General features: G+C 50.5%; 9 protein-coding genes across 9 annotated transcripts; 7 read left to right on the forward strand and 2 right to left on the reverse strand.

Annotated features, from left to right (window-relative positions):
- Positions 1-200: 200 nt before the first annotated feature.
- N7516_006429 (Major facilitator superfamily domain general substrate transporter) lies at positions 201-2,101 on the forward strand (the record flags this gene model as incomplete). Its single annotated transcript, XM_057219149.1, has 6 exons — positions 201-338; positions 413-492; positions 563-743; positions 796-1,336; positions 1,463-1,729; positions 1,803-2,101. The coding sequence occupies 6 exons, from the start codon at positions 201-203 to the stop codon at positions 2,099-2,101; spliced, it is 1,506 nt and encodes a 501-aa protein (XP_057073240.1).
- A 199-nt stretch (positions 2,102-2,300) lies between these two features.
- Positions 2,301-2,949, reverse strand: N7516_006430 (uncharacterized protein; the record flags this gene model as incomplete). Its single annotated transcript, XM_057219150.1, is given in 2 exon segments — positions 2,301-2,725; positions 2,736-2,949. The coding sequence occupies 2 exon segments, from the start codon at positions 2,947-2,949 to the stop codon at positions 2,301-2,303; spliced, it is 639 nt and encodes a 212-aa protein (XP_057073241.1).
- Positions 2,950-4,396: 1,447 nt separating this feature from the next.
- On the forward strand, positions 4,397-5,273 carry N7516_006431 (uncharacterized protein; the record flags this gene model as incomplete). The annotated part of the gene is made up of 2 exons (XM_057219151.1): positions 4,397-4,824; positions 4,922-5,273. 2 exons carry the CDS (start codon positions 4,397-4,399, stop codon positions 5,271-5,273), a joined length of 780 nt encoding a protein of 259 aa, XP_057073242.1.
- Positions 5,274-5,701: 428 nt separating this feature from the next.
- On the reverse strand, positions 5,702-7,721 carry N7516_006432 (WD40 repeat domain-containing peptidylprolyl isomerase; the record flags this gene model as incomplete). The annotated part of the gene is made up of 3 exons (XM_057219152.1): positions 5,702-7,137; positions 7,191-7,565; positions 7,649-7,721. 3 exons carry the CDS (start codon positions 7,719-7,721, stop codon positions 5,702-5,704), a joined length of 1,884 nt encoding a protein of 627 aa, XP_057073243.1.
- A 228-nt stretch (positions 7,722-7,949) lies between these two features.
- N7516_006433 (chaperonin-containing T-complex subunit CCT2) lies at positions 7,950-9,758 on the forward strand (the record flags this gene model as incomplete). The annotated part of the gene is made up of 4 exons (XM_057219153.1): positions 7,950-7,952; positions 8,029-8,186; positions 8,260-9,634; positions 9,699-9,758. 4 exons carry the CDS (start codon positions 7,950-7,952, stop codon positions 9,756-9,758), a joined length of 1,596 nt encoding a protein of 531 aa, XP_057073244.1.
- Positions 9,759-11,151: 1,393 nt separating this feature from the next.
- Positions 11,152-12,639, forward strand: N7516_006434 (glycoside hydrolase family 76 protein; the record flags this gene model as incomplete). Its single annotated transcript, XM_057219154.1, has 3 exons — positions 11,152-11,242; positions 11,298-11,992; positions 12,043-12,639. The coding sequence occupies 3 exons, from the start codon at positions 11,152-11,154 to the stop codon at positions 12,637-12,639; spliced, it is 1,383 nt and encodes a 460-aa protein (XP_057073245.1).
- A 1,096-nt stretch (positions 12,640-13,735) lies between these two features.
- On the forward strand, positions 13,736-17,206 carry ireA (bifunctional endoribonuclease/protein kinase IRE1; the record flags this gene model as incomplete). Its single annotated transcript, XM_057219155.1, has 3 exons — positions 13,736-15,727; positions 15,786-16,696; positions 16,750-17,206. The coding sequence occupies 3 exons, from the start codon at positions 13,736-13,738 to the stop codon at positions 17,204-17,206; spliced, it is 3,360 nt and encodes a 1,119-aa protein (XP_057073246.1).
- Positions 17,207-17,807: 601 nt separating this feature from the next.
- Positions 17,808-20,946, forward strand: N7516_006436 (uncharacterized protein; the record flags this gene model as incomplete). Its single annotated transcript, XM_057219156.1, has 3 exons — positions 17,808-18,040; positions 18,119-19,733; positions 19,774-20,946. The coding sequence occupies 3 exons, from the start codon at positions 17,808-17,810 to the stop codon at positions 20,944-20,946; spliced, it is 3,021 nt and encodes a 1,006-aa protein (XP_057073247.1).
- A 589-nt stretch (positions 20,947-21,535) lies between these two features.
- On the forward strand, positions 21,536-24,218 carry N7516_006437 (Branched-chain amino acid aminotransferase II; the record flags this gene model as incomplete). The annotated part of the gene is made up of 5 exons (XM_057219157.1): positions 21,536-21,555; positions 21,600-22,632; positions 22,696-22,833; positions 22,987-23,104; positions 23,155-24,218. 5 exons carry the CDS (start codon positions 21,536-21,538, stop codon positions 24,216-24,218), a joined length of 2,373 nt encoding a protein of 790 aa, XP_057073248.1.
- Positions 24,219-24,387: the final 169 nt, after the last annotated feature.

A 24,387-nucleotide genomic window follows, 5' to 3' on the forward strand; every position in this document is an offset into this window, starting at 1 on the left:
ACGCTAGCACCAAATCTGACATATCCTTCTACCGAATATAAGCGATTCGCTTGTTTTCCCCTCTTTACCAAGTGCTCGGTAGGGTTTTGGTTTCCTTGGATCGGAGTTTTCTCTATTTCTTCTTAAATAGCTCGTAGTTCGGCGAAAAGTAGCCGTACATTTCGGAGCATCCCCCCTGCCAATCTGCTCCATCTTACATTATGGCAGATTCCTTTGAGAAACGAACTGAGTCGCGCTCTTCTGATCCCGAGAAAATCCATGATTCAAAGGACCCCCTTGCTGCTGCTGGATTTGAGGATCCTGATGCTGGATTGAGTGATGAGGAAAGGGCGGCAATCGTGTGTTATTCCCTTGATTTGCTTTATTTTAACATTATTTGAATTCACAATAACCAATTAAACAAACACAATAGGATCGCAAGCTACTATGGCAACTCGATATCCGCCTCGTGCCCTGGCTCAGTCTACTTTATCTTGTTTCGTTCCTTGATCGGTAAGCAAATGCATCCATGGATTATTCGCGCACTACCTGGGTATCACAAACTAATCTTACCTTGTTCAAGCACAAATATCGGAAACGCGAAACTTGTCGGTCTTCAAACAGATCTGAACATGACAAATGCCCAATACAATGCAACCCTGACTATCTTTTTCGTTTCGTACTCCGTCTTCGAGCCCGCGACTAACGTCCTGCTCAAGCGGTTGCGGCCGAGTATATTTATCCCACTTATTATGATGGCATGGGTAAGTAAAATATGTCCTTCCTCCTATTTACTATTCTTCTAACCAATTCTAGGGAATTTGCATGACCTTTATGGGCTTCGTAACAAATTACAACGGGCTAATGGCCGTCCGCTGGTTTCTAGGCCTATCCGAAGCCGGTCTATTCCCCGGAGTAGGCTATTTCCTCTCGTGCTGGTATAAGCGCTCGGAATTCGGTGTGCGAATGGCGATTTTCTTCTCCGCGGCCGCGCTCGCAGGTTCCTTTGGCGGGTTGCTAGCAGCAGCGATTGCGAAGATGGACGGCGTGGCCGGTAAGCCGGGCTGGTCTTGGATTTTCATTTTGGAAGGCCTTCTTACGTTCGTCATTGGTGTTGCTTCGTTTTGGTGTGTCTATGACTTCCCGGACCAGGCGCGGTTCTTGTCCGATATCGATCGCAAGCGCGTTCTTAGGAGACTCGCTATGGATCAGCAGTCGAGTGCTGAGCATGAGGAGTTTAAGATGGAGTACTTTTGGTCGAGTTTGAAGGATTGGAAGACTTATACCGGGGCTGTGATTTATATGGGCGCTGATGGGTCGCTTTATGCGTTCTCGCTTTTCGTGCCTACTATTATCAGTGAACTAGTGAGTTGTCATATTGTGAGCTTGGAGATTGTTGAGCTAACATGGTTTTCTAGGGTAAATATTGATAATTGGATGTCGCGCTCGGTATATCGCAGCTATTTACTAACTGCTTCCATAGGCTACAGCTCGATTCGTGCCCAGTTGTTGAGTGTACCGCCATATGCCGCCGCTGCCGTCTTAACAGTGACAGTCGGATTCATTGCAGACCGTACAAGACAGCGCGGTCTCTGCAATATCGCCGTTTCGTTCCTTGGTATGATAGGATTCGCTATGCTACTAGGCTGTGAGTCCGCCGGTGCACGCTACGCAGGAACCTTCCTCGGAGCCATGGGCATCTACCCAGCCATTGCGAACACGATTTCATGGACTAGTAACAACACCGAAGGTAACCTTCGACCTGAATTCCGCTCTTATCTTATGTATATGACGAAAGCCAGGACTAACGCATTGCTGTCTAGGTGTATACAAACGAGGTGTCTCCCTCGGGTTTATCATCGGCTGGGGAAACCTCAACGGCATCGTCTCATCCAACATCTACCGCGATGATGATAAGCCAAAATACTACCCCGGTCATGGAGTAGTACTCGGATACCTGGTCCTGTTCCTCTTTGGTGGATCCGTGGTGCAGTACCTCCTGCTGCGACGCGAGAACGGCAAGCGCCGACGCGGCGAACGCGATCACTGGATCGAGGGCTTGGATCGGAATGAGATCGAGCTATTAGGTGACAAAAGACCGGATTTCATTTACACGCTATGAGCAGCGGTGGGATAGCCAGATAGGCGTGGAAGGGAGAGCAGAGCCAGATCGAGATAGTGGGAAAATGAACATACATCATCACGACCGTGATCTTGGTAGGTTGGTAGATGACTCCCAGGTTTATATAAGATGTCCATAAGAGCCTGGTCGTAGCCTCGAGTGAGAAGCATTGCAATTGTATGATCCTTTCAATCCCATCTCATGCTTCCTTCTCGTACCGATTAACAATGTCCTGTCCCTTTTTTGGGCCTCGCACAACATGTCGACTAGCCCAGCTAAGCACCTCCCCGGTATCAGGCTGAATGCGGAACGCATACGCCGTGCGATACATATCGTTGATACAGAGATGGTTACCTCTAGCATTGAGGACGGTCGTCTCGTTGCCGGACGACACAGCGGGCGGCACGGGCGGCGCGACGAATTCACCAGGATCCTTCTGCGCAGGGCCTGACTCCGACCCTACCAGGGAATCCGAACCCGACTCAAAGTCGAAGTCGTGGAATAGGTAGTCTGCTTCTTCCGGACCCGGCGCGACTTTCACGAACCAGACACTGACGCGTCCGCTGACGTTGTCTTGACGCCAGATGTACTTCTTTGTCCATCGTAGACCTGGTGGTAAGGCACCTGTACCAACATTGCTGGGTATCTCGCCTTCTTCGCAGTACAACCAGTCGCGGTCGGTTGTGGTGGTAGTGGGGGGGCTGTGCGGTGAAGGTTGCGGTTCCGCGGAGTTCGCCGTTTAGGTCGAGGGGGTTTTCACTCCGGAGGGTTCGGGTTAGGGCCCAGCGTGTGTTGCTGAGGGAGGTTATTAGGGTTGAAAGGAGTTGGCGGGAGGGCATTGTTGGCATGATTGCTGTAATTGGTAGAATGAGAGGGTTGGAGAAGGGAATGCGGGGGGGAAGAGGAAGAATAGGTGGAGTTGTCCAATCAATTGACGGGCTTTCCACTCGGGCTAGTTCTGCGACTCTTATTGCTTGTTTTTCTTATTTGGTCTCATTTTACTCTGTACGTATTTATGTATTTCACGTATGGAGTACAGAGTAGACGGCCTATAATTGTCCATAGACTAATAATAACCTGTCAATACCTAGGTAACCGGGCGAAATGACCTAAAAGGGACATACCGAGGTATGTGGCTAAGACCCCTATAGTTACCTATTGGCTGCATTGTATCCATAGATGTTTATATTCCATATCAGGTTATTTATAGATATATTTAGCAATCCGGTCAAGAAATTGAACATGGCACAGACAATTCAAGGGCACATAGTGACTAAAACATATTTTGCGAATTCATCTACCTAGGTATGTTGTACGCAGTGAAGAGTGATGGTTATGCATAATAGCCTCTACATGAGATAATAATATCGCAATCCACAGATATATTCCATCTTGATTGTAATATACTCCGTTCAAGGGTGTGCAATCCTATAATGTCCACTCAACAAGACGTTGAAACGGATTCTGTGCCTTCTTTCAACCATCTAGACTGCCGATCATGGTGGGCCCTTGTTTGGAGTTAATGAAGGACTGGGATAAGTGACAGAGTACAAAACAGATTCTGTAAGAAAATGGATAACCCTGTTCCTACATCGTGCATCGTACATGGTACATCAAATGTACGGAGTAGTAGATTATAGATATATCTAACTCCTTGCATGAAAGTATTGATCTTCAGCCAAGGCGATAGTCTAAAATAGCCTTAAAAAACGTGGGAGTCAATCATTTACTGCATCCAGCGACGTAAGTTCCGGATAGAAATTGACCTTAAATTTCATCTTGGAATTTAAAATTTGGCAGGTGTCAGAATGCTAAGAGAATCTCTCGAATCTCTCGAATCTCTCGAATGATCGGAATGTTAGGTATTTCCATGTTGGATGGGCCGTTTGCGGAGATTAACAAGATGCATGCGGTGCTGTCAGGTACAGTACTACATGCATTATACAACATAACTAGTTATAAATACTAACAATCAAGTATTAAAAAAGAAATAAAGAATAAAACTATCTTAAATAGTCGTTAAGTTACTCCGTACTCCGTACCCTACAGGGTAAAAGAAAAGATAAAAATAAAAATAAAAAAGGCCGAATCCGGAATCGTTCGGCGACTAGACCCAAAACTCATCTCCTCGTTTTCTGGTCTTTTGGACTCCTTCTTTCTCTTTAATCTATGCGACTGATTAACTATGGACTGAGAGATCTTATCTAAACATCAAATCGAGCCTCACGGCTCTCACTACCACATTCGCTACACCCCCTCTCATTACAAACAGACTCCAAAACATCAACTGTCACAATGTCTCTCACTACGCGCCTCCCATTCCTCTTCCTCGCCCTTATCGCCCTCACAATCTCAGCCCTAGCCGCCGACAGTATCCTCCCCACAGCAGCCTCAAGTACATTCCCGCAGTGCGGTTTGACCTGCACCACCCTGACAACCGCCCAGACGTCCTGCGAAGCAGCCGACGCCTCCACCTGGACCTCATGCTTCTGCGAGTCATCCCTGCTCACCGGCCTCAAAACCTCCGGCAGCATCTGCTCCACCTGTAACGCCGCCGACCAAGCCACCCTCTCAACCTGGTACAATAACTACTGCAACTCCGGCGGCAAGGATACATCCAACACCGCTGCCACAACAACCACAGCAGCCGCAGGCGCAACTGGTTCCAGCTCAAGCGCAACCCAAAACAAATCCGGCACCACCACAGACGAGAATAAGTCATGGTACGTTTGATCCAAACACCGCGGTGCAACTCGGGATCGAGACTACCTACATCCACACCCCCAAAAACCAACCGCTAACAAAATTACCCCCGAAAAGGTGGAGTACCCACTACCGCTGGGTCATTATGATCATCGTGCTGGCCATCGGATTCACTGCCATCGGCGTACTCGGCGTATGGCTCAAGCGTCGCTATGACGCTAAACGGCCCAATCTCTATCACGGCGGTAGCAGCAGCTTGCTGAGCACAGCTTCCCCGCCCGTTCCGCCCGATGCCGCCTGGTCCGGCGCCCCACCGGTGCCGGTGCAGGCCGCCGGTCTGGGTGCGGATTCCCTGGCTAGTAGCTCGCGCTCTACAATGGCCAAGACTAGCACTCCTGTCCCCGGGACTAGGACGCGATTGACGAAGGTTGAGCCGGCCTCTGGGGATGTGGAGATTCGGCAGGTTTAGGGCTTATTTTGGGACTATCTTATTTATGGATCTTTGGGTTTCTGATGTCCCTTTTTCTATTTCGCTTTTTATTTGCGATGCGCTACTTCTATACCATATTACCTGGCTATGGTTGCATTTCTTGGTGTTTGGTACGGATAATGGGCTTCATGCTGTGTTCTTTTTTTTTTTGTCGATGGTCTTGCGCCTCTTTCCTCTCTCTCCATCTGTTTTCCTTACCTTGTTCTCGCGGGCTTTAGCCTAAAATATGACGGAGTGGATTTCTGCTGACAACTGTCGATTCGCTTTTTAATCGTCATATTCGCCATTTCTTTTCAATCTGTCTGAGCAAGTGACAAGAGTACATAGTACAACGCATGCGCGCAATTCATGATTCCTTATATACATCTTTTGGAATGCCTCTCCATTCTACCCGAGGTTGGTACATATCACGAGATACTAATACTAACAATCTTGATATCAACTTCCGGTTTCTCCTTATGCGCCCGCACATTTTCAATCTTATGCACGACATCCAAGCCCTGCACTGCACGCCCAAAGACAGTGTGCTTATTATCCAGCCACGGCGTCTTCTCCGTAGTAATGAAGAACTGACTAGCATTTGTATTGGGTCCCGCGTTGGCCATCGACAGCGTATACGGCTTATCGTGCTTGAGAACGGAGAACTCGTCGGCAAATTCCCCGCCCCAAATGGACTCACCTCCTGTCCCATCACCTTGCGGGTCACCACCTTGGATCATGAACTTTCGGATCACACGGTGGAAGATCGTGTTATTGTAATAGCCATTCCGGGAATGTGTGACAAAGTTCTCCACGGCCCGTGGCGCAGCCGAGGGATACAAGCGCAGGTGGATGTCGCCCAAGGTCGTGTGCAGGACTGCCGCAGTGCCAGTCTCGGCGGCTTTGGTAGCTGCCGTACCGGTGCCAGCCGCTGCCTGGGTTGGCTTCTCGTTTTGGATGTCGCGGGTGGGTTTCGAGATATCTGTTTCGTTCGTGAACATGTAGAAGCGCACCTTGGCAAAGCCGGTGCAGACGAGGATCGGGTCGCGCTCTTCGGCTTCTTGGAGGAGCGGGTTGCTACTGGCTGCCATTGAGACGGTTACGACGCCTTTGCGTTGCGGTTGGCCTTGGTACAATGCGAGGTTGAGGGCTCGGAATGGTTCTTCGCGGCCGTAGACGCGGACGACTCGATTTGTGTAGGTGTTGATACATTTCACGCCATAAAGAGAGCCGTAGAGGATGAAATGGCCGGATTCGTCAAACGAAACGCTTGCTTTGTTGCGCGTGGCTTCGTTTTCGAGTTCGCGCTCAACACCTAGGCGGCGCCCGAACTCTACTTCGTCGAGTTCGTACGGTGCTGTTCCCGCTTGCTGCATCTCCGTGATAGTGGTTATTGATTCGTCGTATGTGCGGTAGAGCTTGCCGGTTGCGAAGTCGAATACTCGGACTTGTCGGTCTGGGAAGGAAACCGTGGCGAAGTGCTCGCCGGTTGGGGAGATTGTGATGGATGTCGGGACGGACTTGGCTTTCTTAAATGCGAAAAGATTTGTTGAGGATTTGAGCTCGAAGACATTGTCAGGTTTCTCGAAGGATCCATCTCCAGCTCTCCAGTATTCAATCATTCCTGATTCATCGGCGGAGACGACGCAGTCGAAGGTGTTGTTGAATGCTAGTGAGACCACGGGACTGCGGTGGATCGACTTCAAAGTGTGCAATGGCTGAGGATTTTCGCCACGTCCGTCGAATACTTGAATGGTATTACTTGACTCGTCTGTCACGGCTAGCAGGGGGAGCGAGGCACCACGGGGGTGTACCCAGCAAACACATCGAGGAACGAAGTCCAGGGTATACATCGCCAATAGATCTATTAATGTCAGTAAGCCACTAAACCACGAGACTTATACATTTCGAACATACCAAATGTAATAACATCAAAGATCTTCACCGTCTTGTCCAATCCCGCTGTCGCGAAACTGCGACCGTCCGCGCTGACAGTTACACCCCGAATCTCGCCTGGGTGAGCAAGGAACTCCTTCACGAACTCGATGCCTTCTGCCATCTTTTTCCAGAACTTAACATATCCATCGACGGAGGAAGTTATCACAAAGTCCGTATAGGGCGCAACAGTCACAAACGACAATTGGTCCTTGTGCATAAGTGACTTGGAGTACCGTGCGGAGACTGGTAGCGCATTGATGTAGACTTTCTCGAAGGGAAGCTTACGCCGCTTCTTCTTGGGAGCGACCTCCGAGGGCAGCGCAGGGCCGAAGTCATCGTCGGAAGAGTCATCACCTGGCAATCGCATATAGTTAGTATCTATTCCGTTCCGTTCGAGGGAGCGGTCTGGATGGGTGTCCACGATGCATGGGACGCACTGTTCTCGGCCTCGACAGCAGAGTGAGGCCGCTTGTTTGCGGGAGCCTGAGCGAGTTCCCCGGAGTCAACCATTGTCAATATTGACAGAAACAACGTGAATTCCAGCGAAAGGGATCGTCACGACAGAAAGCAAACGTCGAGAGGCAGCGCGGGCGGTGATGGAGTACAGCCAATCAGAAGCTCAGACCAATCGTGCGGCAACTTTTCTCCTTTCCCACCCCACTGTTGACAGGAGAAGTCGATTCAACCTCTCCAGCAAGCATTTGATCTTTGGTCGATTGCCTTATTCAGCTGGTCATCATGGTATGCTATTTCCCAAGTCGGCCCGCGAGAGCGTGGAAAATTTGTGTTCGCACTGGCTCACCTCTACCCCTCCTAGGCATCTTTCGGCAATCCCACACAGATCTTTGGTGACGATGTCATTGAAGAGAAGGGCGAGAATGCCCGTCTCTCAGCCTTCGTCGGTGCTATCGCCGTTGGAGACCTCGTGAAGAGTACCCTTGGTCCCAAGGGAATGGATAAAATTCTACAATCTGCGTACGTGGGGGAGTGATCGATAATCCTATGTGATGATATGACCCCGGAAATACTGACATGGCTGTGCTCGCAGGTCTACAGGAGAAATCCTGGTGACGAACGACGGTGCTACGATTCTTAAGTCCATCGCTTTGGATAACGCTGCGGCTAAGGTTTTGGTCAACATCTCTAAGGTTCAGGACGACGAGGTTGGTGATGGAACCACATCGGTCACCGTTTTGGCCGCCGAGTTGCTGCGTGAGGCCGAACACCTTGTTGCCAAGAAGATTCACCCCCAGACTATCATCGAAGGTTATCGGATAGCTAGCAAGGCTGCCCTCGCCGCTCTCGAGGCTACCGCAGTCGACCGCAGCCAGGACCCCGAGGCTTTCCGCAAGGACTTGCACGCCATTGCTCGCACAACACTCAGCTCGAAGGTTCTTTCGCAAGACCGAGACCAGTTCGCCAAGTTGGCCTGTGATGCCGTGCTTCGTCTCAAGGGATCCACCGATCTTTCTCACATCCAGGTTATTAAGAAGGCCGGTGGAAAGCTGAGCGATTCATACCTCGATGAGGGTTTCATTATGGACAAGAAGGTCGGTGTCAACCAGCCCAAGCGGTTGGAGAACGCCAAGATCCTGGTTGCCAACACAGCAATGGACACAGATAAGGTCAAGATTTTCGGTGCACGAGTCAAGGTCGAGTCGACCGGCAAGCTCGCCGAGTTGGAGAAGGCAGAGCGCGAGAAGATGCGCCAAAAGGTTGAGCGTATCAAGTCTCACGGTATTAACTGCTTCGTTAACCGTCAGCTCATCTACAACTGGCCCGAGCAGCTGTTCACTGAGGCCGGTATCATGTCCATCGAACATGCCGATTTCGACGGCATCGAGCGCCTGGCCCTTGTTACCGGTGGTGAGATCGCCTCCACCTTCGACCACCCCGACCAGGTTAAGCTTGGTGGGTGTGATCTGATCGAGGAAGTGATTATTGGTGAGGACACCCTGATCAAGTTCTCTGGTGTGGCCGCTGGTCAGGCCTGCACCATTGTGCTGCGCGGTGCCACCGAGCAGCTTCTCGATGAGGCCGAGCGTTCGCTCCACGATGCTCTGGCCGTCCTCTCGCAGACTGTTAAGGATCCCCGTGTGACACTTGGCGGTGGCTCTGCCGAGATGGTGATGTCCAAGGCCGTGGAACAGGCGGCTCAGAACACGACCGGCAAGAAGCAGCTTGCTGTCGACTCTTTCTCTCACGCTCTGAAGCAGCTGCCTACCATTCTGGCCGACAACGCCGGTCTGGACTCCAGCGATCTGGTGACTCGTCTGCGCTCTGCCATCAACAACGGTATGACCAGCTCTGGCCTTGATCTGTTGACGCCCGGTGGTGGTATTGCGGATATGCGTGAGCTTGGTGTGGTGGAGGCTTATAAGTTGAAGAAGGCGGTGGTTTCGTCTGCCTCAGAGGCAGCCGAGGTATGTACTTCACTGTTCTTGATTCTTGATATTCAATTTGGGACACGCGCTGACTTTCTTTTAGCTTCTTCTGCGGGTGGACAACATCATCCGTTCGGCTCCCCGCCAACGCAACCGGATGTAATGGACACGATTGTGATGACATGGATGAATTCATCTCTGTACTCTTTCTATGAAGGAACTAAAAAATGTGCAATAGAAGTTCAACTAAGTACATGATCTATCCATCTAGTCATTTGTGTAGTCTGCCAAGTAGATACGATACATAGGGTCCACTAGTTATCAGCTGTGTCCTATGGTATCGGTTACCCTATATATACCCCCCAGCCACAAAATTCATTGTATAGTCTGGTATTAATGTACTATGTGTGCATGGTCTTGAGCTTTCTTCCGGGGTCTAGATCCCTAGGCAAAAGGATCTGGCGCGAAGACCCGATATTAGACATAATTCATATAACAGGACTTGGATCTGTAGAGATTTTTATCCAGATTCAATCATTATAATCCATGACATCGTTACTTTACCTTCATGTTAACTAGTTATAGTTAACTAGTTAGGGATCTTACACACGGTACATATGTATGTTGTAGGTAGGACATGGATAGAGTGATGGATGGATGAGAAGTGACAACCACCTGTAATACCTGCATTGAAATCATTGAAATATTCTTGGTATCTTATGGGGCATTGTCAATGTACCTTGGAGCATATAGTTATCTAGAACACAACACGTGATGACTTGGGACAGACCCTTGGTACCTGAACAATAAGGCATCAACATCTCCCAAAGCGGAAGATGTTGAACTGCCGGAAGCGGTCACTGAGTTTGAAAGCTTAGCCTAGCCAAGGCACAGCCAAGGCAACAGGATAGATGTTTATATTCAGGGTACTCCATATGTACCTAGGTAGTTTTTGATTCTGGGTAACTAGTAATATACTATTATAATATTCTCACTTGCATAGATATAGTAACAGTCATAATATGCTCTGTCCATCATATGTTCTTGGATTCTGACATGACGATCACATTCCCATCTCGTGGATAATAAGTGGGCAACGGATCTGATCGGCATTGCCTGGACAATATATGATGTACTTTGAAGGTATAGAAGTTGGGTGTCTCAGCGTTTATGCCGAGGTTTCATTTCTCTACTGCAGGGCGAGATTTGCAGCCAGGAACTCAGTCTAACCGTTGTCGCTGTAATTTTCGGGGCAATATATTAGCACTCTAGCAATCTAGCGAGTACCTGTTAATAAAAAAGAAGAAGGAGAGATATGTAGATTTTCCTATTATAAAAAATATACAGAATATCATGCAGCTTGATGCGCTAAATTAGCTTAGCATTCTTAGAGACGGAGACAGCCCACTGTACCAGGGACTGTAACCCCCCATTTGCCGGTTACCCCCAGACCCCCGTCATCTTTTCTTAGCCACTTTACCTTCTCTCCAAACTTCTATTCCCTTTATCCAACTCCCTTATGCCGCTGGCTCTTACACTCGTTTGAGATTCCACACATGATTTTGTCTAAGTGGCTTGCCACTCTGCTGGGCGGCGCGTTCGCCGTCCAGGGTGCCCTCGCTATTGAGTTGGACATCGATGACGAGAGTACGCTCCCCCCCTGGTCGATCGCATTCGTTGGCTAATTCAGTGCTTCTCTTAGGCTCCATCAAAAGCGCGGCTAAAACGGTCGCCACCACCATGATGAAGTTCTACGACTCTCGCGAGTCCAAGGACATCCCCGGTAAATTCGATGGCACTTGGTGGGAGGGTGGTTCCATGTTCATGACCCTTATCCTATACTGGTTCGTAACCGGTGATGATCAGTTCAACGACGCTATTCAAGAAGGAATGTACTTTCAGAAGGGCGACAACAATTTCTTCCCCAGCAACTACAGTCAGTACCTGGGAAACGACGATCAAGTCTTTTGGGGTCTCGCTGCTATTACCGCCGCGGAATTCAACTACCCCGAAAGAGACGGCGAACCCTCCTGGGTATCCCTCGCACAGGGTGTCTTCAACACCCAGTACCCCCGCTGGGATACCAGTAGCTGCCACGGTGGTATGCGCTGGCAGATTTGGCCGTACCAGGATGGTTACCTGACAAAGAACGCGATTTCAAACGGAGGACTGTTTCAACTTTCGGCTCGCCTCGCCCTTTACACTGGAAACAAGACATATGCCGACTGGGCCGAGCGTATTTGGGATTGGAGTGCTACAACCCCGCTGCTTAAGCAGAAGAACTGGAACATCGCCGACACCACCACCTGCGGCACGCAGTGCACGGATCATGGCGATTTCCAATGGACCTACAACTACGCCACCTATATCAGTGGTGCTGCCTACATGCACAACTACGTATGTCCTTCTGTTCTGTCAAATGAGGGCTGATACTAACTCCGGACTAGACTAATGGCACTGAAACAAAATGGAAGGAGGGTGTCGAGGGTCTCATTAAGACCTCTCAACAGTTCTACCCGACCACGGGATTTAATGGAGCCGGCGGAAAAATTCTATCGGATATCACCTGCGAATACGGCGGTAACTGCGATCGCAACCAGCTCACCTTCAAGGCCTATTTTACCAACTGGCTTGGAATGTTGACTACAATCGTTCCTGGCACCTCCGACCTGATCTTTCCCCAGCTGAAAACCTCGGCCCAAGCCGCTGCAAAGCAATGCTCGGGTGGTGACGACGGTACATATTGTGGTACTCGCTGGTGGAAGCAAGCCACCTGGGATGGGACCAAAGGTCTGGAGCAACAGATGTCTGTGTTGGGTGTCCTGTCTGCCAATCTGGTTCCCTTCATGAACAAGGCACCAGTGACTTCATCCTCGGGTGGAACCTCCAAGAGTAACCCGAACGCCGGCACCAATACATCGGACAACAAAGTTCCAGTATTGAACACCATCGGTACCGGTGACCGTGCAGGTGCAGGCGTCTTGACAGTCATCTTTGTCAGTGGTTGGGCTGTTGCCGTGACCTGGATGATCCGCGGTGGGTAAGGTCATCTCCCGTTTCATATCTACCTCTTGTCTTTCTTGGGATCATACGTGATCCTTTTTTTTTTATAATCCCTTTCTCTCCACATGCTTCTGTGGCAACATCCTCCTACATCTGTATCTATCTTGATTTCTCTTAGGGTTTCCCTTCTCTTTTTTTTTTTAACTTTTTGTCCCTCCCCTTCACTGACACTTCCGGCGTGTACTTCACGAGGAAGGGATTGTGGCTTTGGATGTGTTGCTTTAATAATCTACATAGTTCTTTTTTTTTTTTATAAAAAAGAAAAAAATATTTGGTGATAATAGACTTCAAATTTTTTTTCTTTTTCATAGTGTGTTGTGTCGCCCTTGATTGGTCTTGCCCCTGACGCCGGGCAGGGCAGCACTTCCAAGGTTGATCCACCCTTCTGAAAGGCTGGGGGTTCAGTCTTTATGATCAGCATTGAAAGATCCACCGAGAAAGACTCGTCTAAGGTGATCAATCATGGTGTGACTATGTAGAGAATGTCCAATGATGACTGTGTGTATTAAAACAGAGGGGTAAATTAGGTTACATGTCTATAAGCATATAACAATTGTAGTCAACTAGTTCACTGCGTATAGATACATGCATGGAGAGTATATTAAGGGGATAAGGGATAAGACACTCTCGAATGTTCTTATTGTTCTAGGCTATGCTGTATTGAGTGTAGATCGAAGGCGTGCGTGGACGAAAGTATCATACATTACTGTTACAGCTCTGGAGGCGCTAAAAACCGGTCACAGACTGTATTGTACACGTGTATTACACACAATCTCTCTGCCTGCACATATGCTCTCCAGTCTCATCTCTTTCATCTCTTACATTCTGACATTCTCTCCATCTCTTCATCTTGCATTATTATTAGACTACAGGTGAATTTCCTGCTGTTTTTCATTTTGAATCATTTGTGGGTTGGGGGATGTTCAGCCACCCGGATTCTCGACTCGCTCCACACTTTCAATCGAACCGTTAAACCTTTGTCCCATTTCAACATCGGCCCATGCGACGCCCTCCACTACCTCCTTCGTTCCTTCGATCGTTCACCTACCCTTGAATCTTTGTGCTGACAGCTCCACAATGCGGTGGCGGCTGCCGGGCGTCCGTTCGACACTGCCCGCCAGTGTCGCACTCCTCCTTCTCCCAACTCTGGTTGCTCCGCTGCAGCAATCAGATGCCCATGACCCTATTTCCCAAGTCTCTGTGCCACCAGCACAAGAGTCATCAAAACAACATGCGGCCCATGTGGCCGCACCATTCATCGTGAAACCCAACGATGCGAGCGCCCTTGCTACTCTGGCTCTGGCAGGCTCCGGCCGTGCCGTTCGAGCCCCTCCTGTCCAAGCCAGCAGCACATCTGCGGGCTTGGCTTCGCAGCTTCACGCGCGGTCCTTGCAGGACTGGGAGGTTGAGGATTTTGTGCTGCTGGCGACCGTCGACGGAACGATTCACGCCCGTGATCGGAAGACCGGGACTGCTCGCTGGGCCCTCGAGGTCCCGAGTAGTCCTGTGGTCGAAAGCATCTACCACCGAGCGAATCGTTCCAGTTTTGACGATACACAGCCCGAAGACGACTTCTTATGGATCGTCGAACCGAGCCAAGATGGCAGCCTATATATATACAGCCCCGCTCCAGACGCCGGCTTGCAAAAGCTCGGATTAACTGTGAAGCAGCTTGTTGACGAAACCCCTTATTCCGGCACCGAGCCCGCTGTGACCTATACCGCCCGGAAAGAAACTACATTGTACACCATTGATGCCCGGACTGGCAGCATTTTGCGAGTGTTTAGTTCCCGTGGTTCGATTACCGCTGCACCGGAATGCCGGAAGGTGAACGGAGAAGATTTGGACTCCGATGAGTGCGAATCGACATCTGGTACTTTGGTTCTTGGTCGGGTTGAATATGCCGTCGCCATACAAAATACGGAGACGGGAGATCCAATTTGCACCCTGAAATACTCCGAGTGGGCACCAAACAACCGTGATATGGACCTACAGAGCCAGTACTACAGGACAATGGATGAAAGCCACATTTACAGTATGCATGATGGTGTTGTGCTGGGATTCGATCACTCACGCATGGATCGGCCCCGCTATACCCAGCGCTTTTCATCCCCTGTGGCGCGAGTCTTTGACGTGGTTCGTCCTAACAACAAAGATGCACCAGAAGCCTCGACCCCGCTGGTCCTGCTCTCACAACCTCTTCAGCCACCAGATCCGGATTATGGATCTCTTGGCGATGAAAGGGACATGCGCGTATTCATCGATTGCACCGAGGCAGGGGGCTGGTACGCCTTTTCAGAGGAAACCTATCCCCTGGCCACCGGTCGCGCCCCAATGGCTCAATGCTATGACAAAGACTTCTTCCGCCAGGGGCAAGCACTTATGAGTCTGTCTGCCCGTCAACAGCGGAATGCATTGGCCGGTGTTCACTCTCTCACTGGCCCTCGGATCATCCGTCCGCATATTCCTAGAATCGCCGGGTCGTCAACTTCGGAACTCTCAAATGACACACCACGAGATATCCTTCGTAGTCCTTCTGAGCTGGCTTTGCCTCCCGCCTTGCGAAATAGCGCCATAATCCGCAAGAGCTGGGACAATGCTTTGGATATTGTCGTGACGTTGATTTTACTGTTCGTCTGTACATTCATCTACTTCAACTCGCACCACCTTCGCGATTTGGCTAAGCAAAAATTGGACATCAAGAATATCATCAACTCAAACGATAAGCCTTCTCTCTCGACCCCTTCCACGCCTGTTGTCGGCGGTGCCCCGGATATCAAGCGTGCATCTACGCCAACTCAACAAGTTCCTAATGTCACGGTAAGTTTAGACTTGGACGATGCGTCACCAGATGGTGGATCAACCCCGCGTGCCTCGCGAGACCACGCCTCAGACTCCACACCGCGGGTGCAGATTCGTGAGCCGTCACGTGGGCCTGATGACGAGGACGCCGACGAGGCTGGAAAACCAAAGAAAAAGCCCCGCGCTCGTGGCTCTCGGGGAGGAAAGTCTCATCGCCGCCGCAAGAAGCCTGGCAGTGAGGGTGATAGCCCCGAAGGAGCTGATCAGGTCGTGGAGCAGGCCAATAACCTAGCCCCCCCCGCCTCGACTTGAGCACGATGTTCAGATGGTGCGGACGGTTTCGAACGAGATTATGGAGATGGATGGCGTTGTTCGTATCGGCCGGCTTCAGGTTTTCACTGATGTTGTGCTTGGACATGGCAGCCATGGCACCGTTGTTTACCGCGGTTCGTTCGATGGAAGAGATGTTGCGGTCAAGCGTATGTTGATGGAATTCTATGACATTGCATCCCACGAGGTGGGCCTATTGCAGGAAAGTGATGACCACCATAACGTGATCCGATACTTCTGTCGTGAGCAAGCCACCGGGTTCTTGTATATTGGCCTCGAACTTTGTCCAGCATCTCTTCAGGATGTGATTGAGCGGCCCATCAGCTACCCGGAACTAGTCCAAACCGGCCTAGATCTGCCCGACGTACTACGGCAGATCACCCAGGGTGTCCGTTACCTGCACTCTTTGAAGATCGTCCACCGTGATTTGAAGCCGCAGAACATTCTCGTCGCTATGCCGCGTGGCCGCAGTGTTTTGCGGTCATTGCGACTCCTTATCTCCGATTTTGGCCTGTGCAAGAAGCTTGAAGACAACCAAAGCTCGTTCCGGGCAACCACCGCCCATGCCGCTGGAACTTCGGGCTGGCGTGCTCCTGAACTCCTCGTGGATGATGACGGTCCTATGTCTCTCGCATCGCAGCACACCGAGTCCTCGGAGCCCGCTGTGGTGGACCCGCAGACAAACCGCCGCGCTACTAGGGCCATTGACATCTTCTCACTGGGTTGTGTGTTCTACTACGTCTTGACCCATGGCAGTCATCCATTCGACAAGAATGGCAAGTTTATGCGCGAGGCGAACATTGTCAAAGGCCACTTCGATTTGGAGGAATTAAATCGCCTAGGCGACTACGCTTTTGAGGCGGATGATCTGATCCGCTCGATGCTGTCTCTAGACCCTCGCCAACGGTAAGCATCGTTCTTTGTAGAAACACATTCAATTTACTGACATGAATCTCTAGTCCTGATGCAAGCGCTGTATTGATGCACCCATTCTTCTGGCCTCCATCAGACCGTCTGACCTTCCTCTGCGATGTATCCGACCACTTCGAATTCGAGCCCCGCGAGCCTCCATCGGACTCGCTGCTTTGCCTGGAATCAGTGGCTGAGCGGGTAATGGGTCCTGAAATGGATTTCCTACGCTCATTGCCACGAGACTTTAAAGACAATCTCGGTAAGCAGCGCAAGTACACCGGAGGACGAATGCTGGATCTCTTGAGGGCTCTTCGCAACAAGCGCAATCACTACAATGACATGCCTGATCATCTTAAGGATAACATTGGCGGCTTGCCCGAGGGATATCTCAATTTCTGGACATACAGGTTCCCCAGCTTGTTGATGAGCTGTCATGCGGTCGTTGTTGAGCTGGATTTGACTCGCAATGATCGCTTCAGGAGGTATTTTGTCCCACCCGAATAGATCTGTGTCCAGGGACATTTTTTTGGAAGTCATATATGAAAATACTCCACAGCATTTACCTTATCTGTATATATACCGAAGGTTTCCAAGGTCAGCAATGGTCAATGGTCTTTTGCATTTTATCTAACTGCCTAGGAACTGGAATTTTAGAATATCAGCCCATTTTCATAAGATCCAAGCAGGAATAAAACAGCATAAATAGATTATTTTCTTTTCCTCACTTATATGAGCAGATGTGTCTCATATGTTGTAGTTAGACATTGGTAGATAAGTGGATCGCCGACGTGATTACTTCGCGCCAGTTTCTTCCGTGTTTCTTCCGCGTGTATCTTCCGCGTTTTGCACCGTTTTTTTTTCTCTTTCACCCACCTACCCTGCACCACTCCGTTTGGTGTTTGGTACGTTGTCTGTTTGACAAAGCATGCGTCTCTGTTAAATTCATATTTATTATCTTAATTTCCTCCCCACGAGTAATTCCAGTTCCACGCCAGCTCTACCGGTTTTTACCAGCGACTGTCCTCACCTCACCTTTTCCCCCAGTTCGCGTCATTGCTCCAAATACCATCAGCTGCTTGCGAATTCACGGCATATTTTAGACGCAATGGTATTCCTCCGACTTTCAATCAAAGTCTATCCGCGGGAGCAGCTGAGCTCCAACTCGAACTCCAGCTGGGGCACCACCAACGATGACAGAAGCCAGGGATCTGCAGTCTCGACGACAATGAAGAAACCTGGTTTCTTCTTGCTTGTCCTTGAACATCCCGAAGAGGTTTTGCTTGGTGGTCTCGCGGGCATGATTAAAGAAACATGGGCAAATCTTCACCCAGAGCTAGAGTAAGTATTCGTATACTTGACAGATGAGAAACTCACCTGTTCTAGGATACTGTGATTGCTAACCCTGCTAATTGATAGACCGCTGGCGATCAAGAAAATCCTCGACGATACGAAGGAGGACCTCGATCTTTGTACCAACTTGACTGTTGCTGATGTCTGGGTTGACTATGGAAAAGCCCGTACCGATGGCCTTGACCAGCAAGGCTCCGTTCGTGTTCTTCAAAGGCCTACCGAGGCCGCCCCGGAGCGATTCCCTTCTGTCGATCAGGATTGGGATGCTGCTATTGTTGCTCACGAGCGCAAGCGTGCTATGAAGGTCAAAAAGGAAGCCATGGAGACCCAATTCCCCGCGATTCAAGAAGAAGATGAAGAGAGCAGCGCCCAATCTGTGCGTAGTCACTCTCGATCTATCTCTAAGTCTCACATCCAATGGGAACATTCGCCTGAATCGCCTCGGCCTACCGATAATAACCATCATGTCTCATCTCGGAAGTCATCAGTGGAACACCGCCATCGTGATTTACCTCTCTCTTCTGTTGAAATTCGCGACCCCGTCGCCATTCCCCCCCCAGTGAACTCTGCGGGTCCTACAATTGCTGGCACACCGCCCCCCAGACGCGAAAGTGAGGAGCTTGGCGAGTCTCCATCACCAGCCGGACGACGAGCATCCAGCACCAGGTCACAACCGACACCCGCATCTGTAACTGCCGAGTCGCCGGAACCGCAGCCTGAGGCGCGCAACCTCGTAAAGCTACCCATTGCGAGTAGTACAGCCAAGCGAACAATTACGCAAATGCCAGATGACGCCGAATCCCTCCCTACGTCCTCTGCGCCCAAACATACCATTCCCCACCAACAGATGCAATCTACCGAGGAGGCTACTGCGAGCTCAAGTGATATTGAACCAGAGTCTGCTCCCCGGCGTATCGTGAAAATACCATTCAAGCCGGGCATGACGAATGGAGTCAACGGACAAGGACATCTGGCGGCAGTAGCTGCTAAAATTGTATCCCAACCCCCGCAGAAAAAGCAAGTGGAAACGGCCATCGGGATCTCCAGTGAGGAGTCGAGCGAAGAAGAAAGCGACAGTGACGACGACGAGGTTGAAGCGGAGAAGAAGAACGCTGAGCACGATCAAAGAAAAACAGACGATCAGAGTGGTTCTGACAACTCCGACGGCTCCGACTCTGAATCCGAATCCGAATCCGAATCCGAATCCGAGTCTGAGTCTGAGTCTGAGTCCGAATCGGACTCTGACGCTAGCGCTAGCGAAGAGAATGGACCCAAGGATGAGCCCATCACGCCTCGCGTTGATCACTCGATTCCCATTACTGGAGATGTGATTGATTTAGAGGGCGATGTACAAATGGAAGAGCCCATTGGAACTAGGAGCCCCCAGTCCTCAGATCACCCGGGTTTTTCGATCTCGCAAACAAACGGTATAAACCACGAGACTCAATCACGCAAGCGGAAGCAGGCCTCCGAAGAGCCCACGTCGGTCAAAGAAGCTCGTCAGGGACAGGACCATCCCTCGACCCGCCCCCCATCTACACCTCCTCGATTGGTGCCTGCGGTCGTTGTGCCATCTCAACGGGATCGGCAGTCCATATCGAAGTCCCCGTCTGCCCAAACGAGTCCACCGCGAAAACGAGTCCGTGCACCTTCCTTCTCGAGCCCAGCTCGACAAGCCAGTGTTCGAGAGGAGAACGAAGCGCCCCCCCAGACCTCCTCAGTTTGGAATCGGTTTAGGGATTACACGAAGCCCTCCTAGTAACCAGCCGGCTAGGTTGGATCTTTCGCAACAATCCGAGGTAACATCAACCCAAGATTCCTTTGGTGCACCACTTTTCCCAAGTAGCAACGTGAATGCTGCTAATGCGCTTTCTTTTACTTCTGTGAACAAACAAACTCCTGCGATTGACAGAACAAAAAAGCTGCAATCTGCCATCCGGGCCAAGGATTCCCCGGCAACGGAGAGGCGATCCGTGTCTTTCGCCGAGGGAGAGAGCCTTGCTTCTAGCTTGGATATCGCTCCACGATCCACCCCGGGTAGTACTGCGATTAGCACGTCTGTTCCTGCCACCAACTCTATCCAGGGGACACCTTCGAGCGCAACCCCACGAAAGGCCAGGCCCAAGGGCAAGCCTCCTCAGCAGACGCCCACCCCCGCTGTCAAGTCTACCATGCCAACGTCTTCAACCTCCACATCTAGCAAAGACGCGCCTAAGGCAAAGGTCAATAAGCAAACACCCAAATCTACTTCCGAACATGCTCAGGCAACACCATCTAGTAGTCAAGTGGTCTACCCACCGGGCTTTGATATCCAACAGTTGACTCAGCAAATTGAGACTGAAAAGAAGACGAAGGCACAGATTATGCAGGATGAGAAAGCACAAAAGGACAAGGAAGCCGTCGAGAGGTCTGAAATCGAACACAAGCTTCGGGAAAACTATGATCCCCAGCTTACGATCATTTTAACTGAGATGCAAACCCTCTTGGGCAAATTGGCCAACTCTAGGCTCGAATACAGGAAGCGAAAGCCGCTCCGCGTCAAGCTCGAAGGCTTGCGAGGCGATCTGAAAGCCTGTGAACAGAGGCTGGAGGTGGAAAGGTCCACCCCTCGGGAACCTGCCGCAAAAACACCAAAGCTAACCCTGAAGAGCATGCTGTCCAGCCAGAAGGAGGAATTGGCTGCTAAGATGCGACCTGAGCCCAAGTCTGCCCCGGCTCCCCGCAGCGATGTGTACGAAGTGCCCAGCTCCGGCGAATCCGACTCCGACTCGGGCGAGTCTGACTCTGACTCTAGCAGTGACGACGGTAGCAAGAGTGACAGTGACTCGGGCGACATAATGCCCGATGGCCAGTCAGCCAAACTGCGCAAGCCCTGGGCTCCGCGATCCAGTTAACATACACGTTTTGCTTTTTAAGATATCCAATTTTTTCTTTTTCATGCATACCATGCGTTCCTTTGTTATCCCTATCAACATCGACATGATCCTGTACAGTGTTTTCATCAGTGTATGATATTGAGTCCATGCTGAACATGAATCGTATTTTTTTCATTTCAAGTAGTGCGGTTGAACCCAGTTGAGATCAGAGACACCGAACTGCTGTATTAGAATGCTGAATGTTGGATTTAGTATTTTTATAAAGCAGCACATATCAACTCTGTTATGATATTTACATGTGTGCCTCAGCTGTTGCGTGATAGTAGCCGGCCTTAAGTTCCGGCTCGGACGTTTGTTCTGCAAAACTATAGGACCGACAAATCCGATGACCATCCATGACCATCCATGACAATTCTATGGCTTTCTGGCCACTCGGTTATGGGGTGATTCTATCTGATGGCATCATCTTGATATTATTTTGCCATTGCTCCAATTGGAGCAAACGATTGCACATCGCCAGCATAAACAGTTCGTCGACCAGTCCCCTGAATACATACTCATTTCAACTGTTCATTTGCGTTGGTGATCGAACAGACTACTCCCAACAATGGCGGCCGTGATGCCCAGGTAAGTATTGCCACCGCACAGTCTCTCACTCTAATATAACGCAGCACGGGATACACGCCGCATCCCACCAAAATGATGAAGGCAGCACAATGGATGGGCACCGGAAAAGTCGAAGTGGGAGTCGTACCCAAGCCCATGATTACAGAGCCCGAAGATGCCATCGTCCAAATAACCCACTGCACGATCTCCGGTTCAGACATCCATCTATACGAAGGCGAGCTGAAAGACGCAATGGAAAAAGGTGACATCCTAGGCCAAGAAGCCATCGGCCTTGTCGAAGAAGTCGGACCGAATGTCAAATCCATCCAACCCGGTGATCGGGTCATAATCCTACCCGTCATTTCGTGCGGTACCTGCGATTATTGCCAGCGACAGGAGTACTCGCTCTGTGACAACACAAATCCATCCAGGGAAATGGAAGCCACATATGGCCACCGACTCGGCGGGAAGCTGGGATACAGTCGTGTTTGTGGCGGGTATCCAGGTGACCAGGCGGAGTACTGCCGCGTGCCACATGCGGACTTGTCGTGTGTCAAGGCGCCGGAACATATGGATGCGCGGAAATTACTAGGCCTGACAAACGTCGTTACTACCGCTTGGCATGCGCTGGAGTTGGCTGAGGTGCAGGAAGGTGATGTGCTGGGTGTATGGGGTTGTGGGCCTATTGGTCTTGCTACGCAGCGACTAGCGAGGCTCCGCGGGGCGAGGAAGATCTATGCTATGGATAAGGATGCGCAGCGACTACGGATTGCCGGGGATTTTGGAATGACTCCTGTTGATGTCGATGCTCATCCTGATGTGGCGGAGTACATTATGTCGATTGAGGATCATGGCCTTGATCGGTCTATTGAGGCAAGTGGGTACCATAGTTCGCAGAAAGCTGAATTTCCGGCTATGCAGGCGATTGGGCTCGAAAGGGATAGTAGTGATACGTTATCGGCGATCATCAAGGCAACCCGTAAGGGTGGTAATGTGGCATTGGTGGGGGATTTCTTCTTCACAACGCATAATTTCCCGATTGGGCCTTTGATGCAGAAAGCGCTGACATTGCGCGGGGGTCAAACGTGGCCACAAAAGGTAGGTTGTCTTCTGTCTTCTTTTCCTTCCAATTTGAATCAATGGCTTACTTACTATACGTAGTATTATCCGTTCTTGATGGATCTGGTGGTCCAAGGGAAACTCGATACGGCATGGCTGTTCACGTATGTGGATGACTTTGAGAACATTGCCGACTTGTACCAGAAGTTCTCGCAACACGAGGTCCCAGGCAGACTGAAAGTGTGTTTAGTGACGGCCTTTGGACGCAGTCAACAGATGCAATCCTACAGCGACTTGCCCGTCCATTACGTGGGTGCTGATTCTGATATTTAGTCAGCAAAGTCAGCAAAGTCAGCCAGTTGGAAAAGTTTAAGAAGCTCCTGTTATAAATAGCCGTTCACCCCCTCCAGGGCTGTGGGGATTAATTTAGTAACTCCACACTTCCTCATCATGTTCCCCCCACCACCCATTGCCCTCGATTGGAATAACATAGGATTTAAAGTCCGGGATGGTAAGCAATTGTCCTTAAATAAACCCATAGTAGATTCTCATTGATAGCAGGTAACGGCCATGTCGAAATTCACTTCTCCCATAGCGGTGAGAACAAATGGTCGGCACCGCAATTCGTCGCTTCACCCTTTATACCTGTGCATGGAATGTCCCCAGGCCTAAACTACGGTCAGCAAGTCTACGAAGGCCTTAAAGCCTTCCGCCACCCAGCCAACGACAAGATAACCATCTTCCGCCCTGACCGCAATGCCAAGCGCATGCAGCATTCCGCCGAAGTAGTCTCCATCCCTCCCGTTCCGGAGGATCTGTTCATCCAGTGCGTACGGTTAGCAGTTGGTGCAAACGCCGAGTATGTACCACCTCACGACTCCGGCGCCGCGATGTATGTCCGACCCATGCTCTTCGGCTCCTCTGCGCAATTGGGACTAAGTCCGCCGGACGGGTACACACTGGCTGTATTTGCCATGCCAACTGGCGTCTACCACGGGGCTAGCGCAGTTGCCGCGGTGATTTTGGAGGACTTTGATCGCTGTGCACCGCATGGAACCGGGGCTGCGAAGGTTGGTGGAAATTATGCGCCTGTGTTGCGACACAGTGACCGGGCGCGACGGGAAGGGTTTGGGATTACCCTTCACTTGGATAGTGCAACTCGCACTGAAGTTGATGAGTTCTCGACTTCTGCTTTCATTGGAGTGAAGCGTGACGGAGATCAGATCACTGTCATCCAGCCTGATAGCCGGAATGCGATTGACTCTGTTACGGCGGCGTCGGTGTTGGACATTGCCCGGACGTTGGGGTATCGGGTGGAGAAGAGGCGGGTTGCTTATGAGGAGCTGCGCGAGTTCGATGAGGTTATTGCTGCTGGTACGGCGGCTGCGTTGGTGCCGGTGGGTAGTATTACGATGCAGTCCCGTGGTGATAAGTTTGAGTACCGTTGCGGGGCTCAGAAGGAGGGTGGTGAGGTTTGCGTTAGGTTGCTGCAGACGCTTCGTGGTATACAATCAGGAACTGTGGAGGATACCTTGGGTTGGAACTATGAGGTGCAGGCACCGCCGAAGGGATGGACACAACAAGCGCAGGAGGAGATTGAGATGAGTGGTGCTAATGTGCCATAAACAGTTATTTCGAGGGCTGGTAGGGGGTCCCCAACTAAAATACGCCTCCAATTTCGATATTGTTCACTAAAACTGAATTCAAACCAATGAATATAGATGTGCAATTGCAAACGGTGCAAACGGTGCAAACCGAGCAAAAAGCCATCGGGGCTAGGCTCCTAATCGCCGA

This window comes from Penicillium verrucosum (genome assembly GCF_028828655.1).
Source record: "Penicillium verrucosum strain IBT 35672 chromosome Unknown utg000002l_segment0_segment0, whole genome shotgun sequence".
Classification (NCBI taxonomy): domain Eukaryota; kingdom Fungi; phylum Ascomycota; class Eurotiomycetes; order Eurotiales; family Aspergillaceae; genus Penicillium; species Penicillium verrucosum.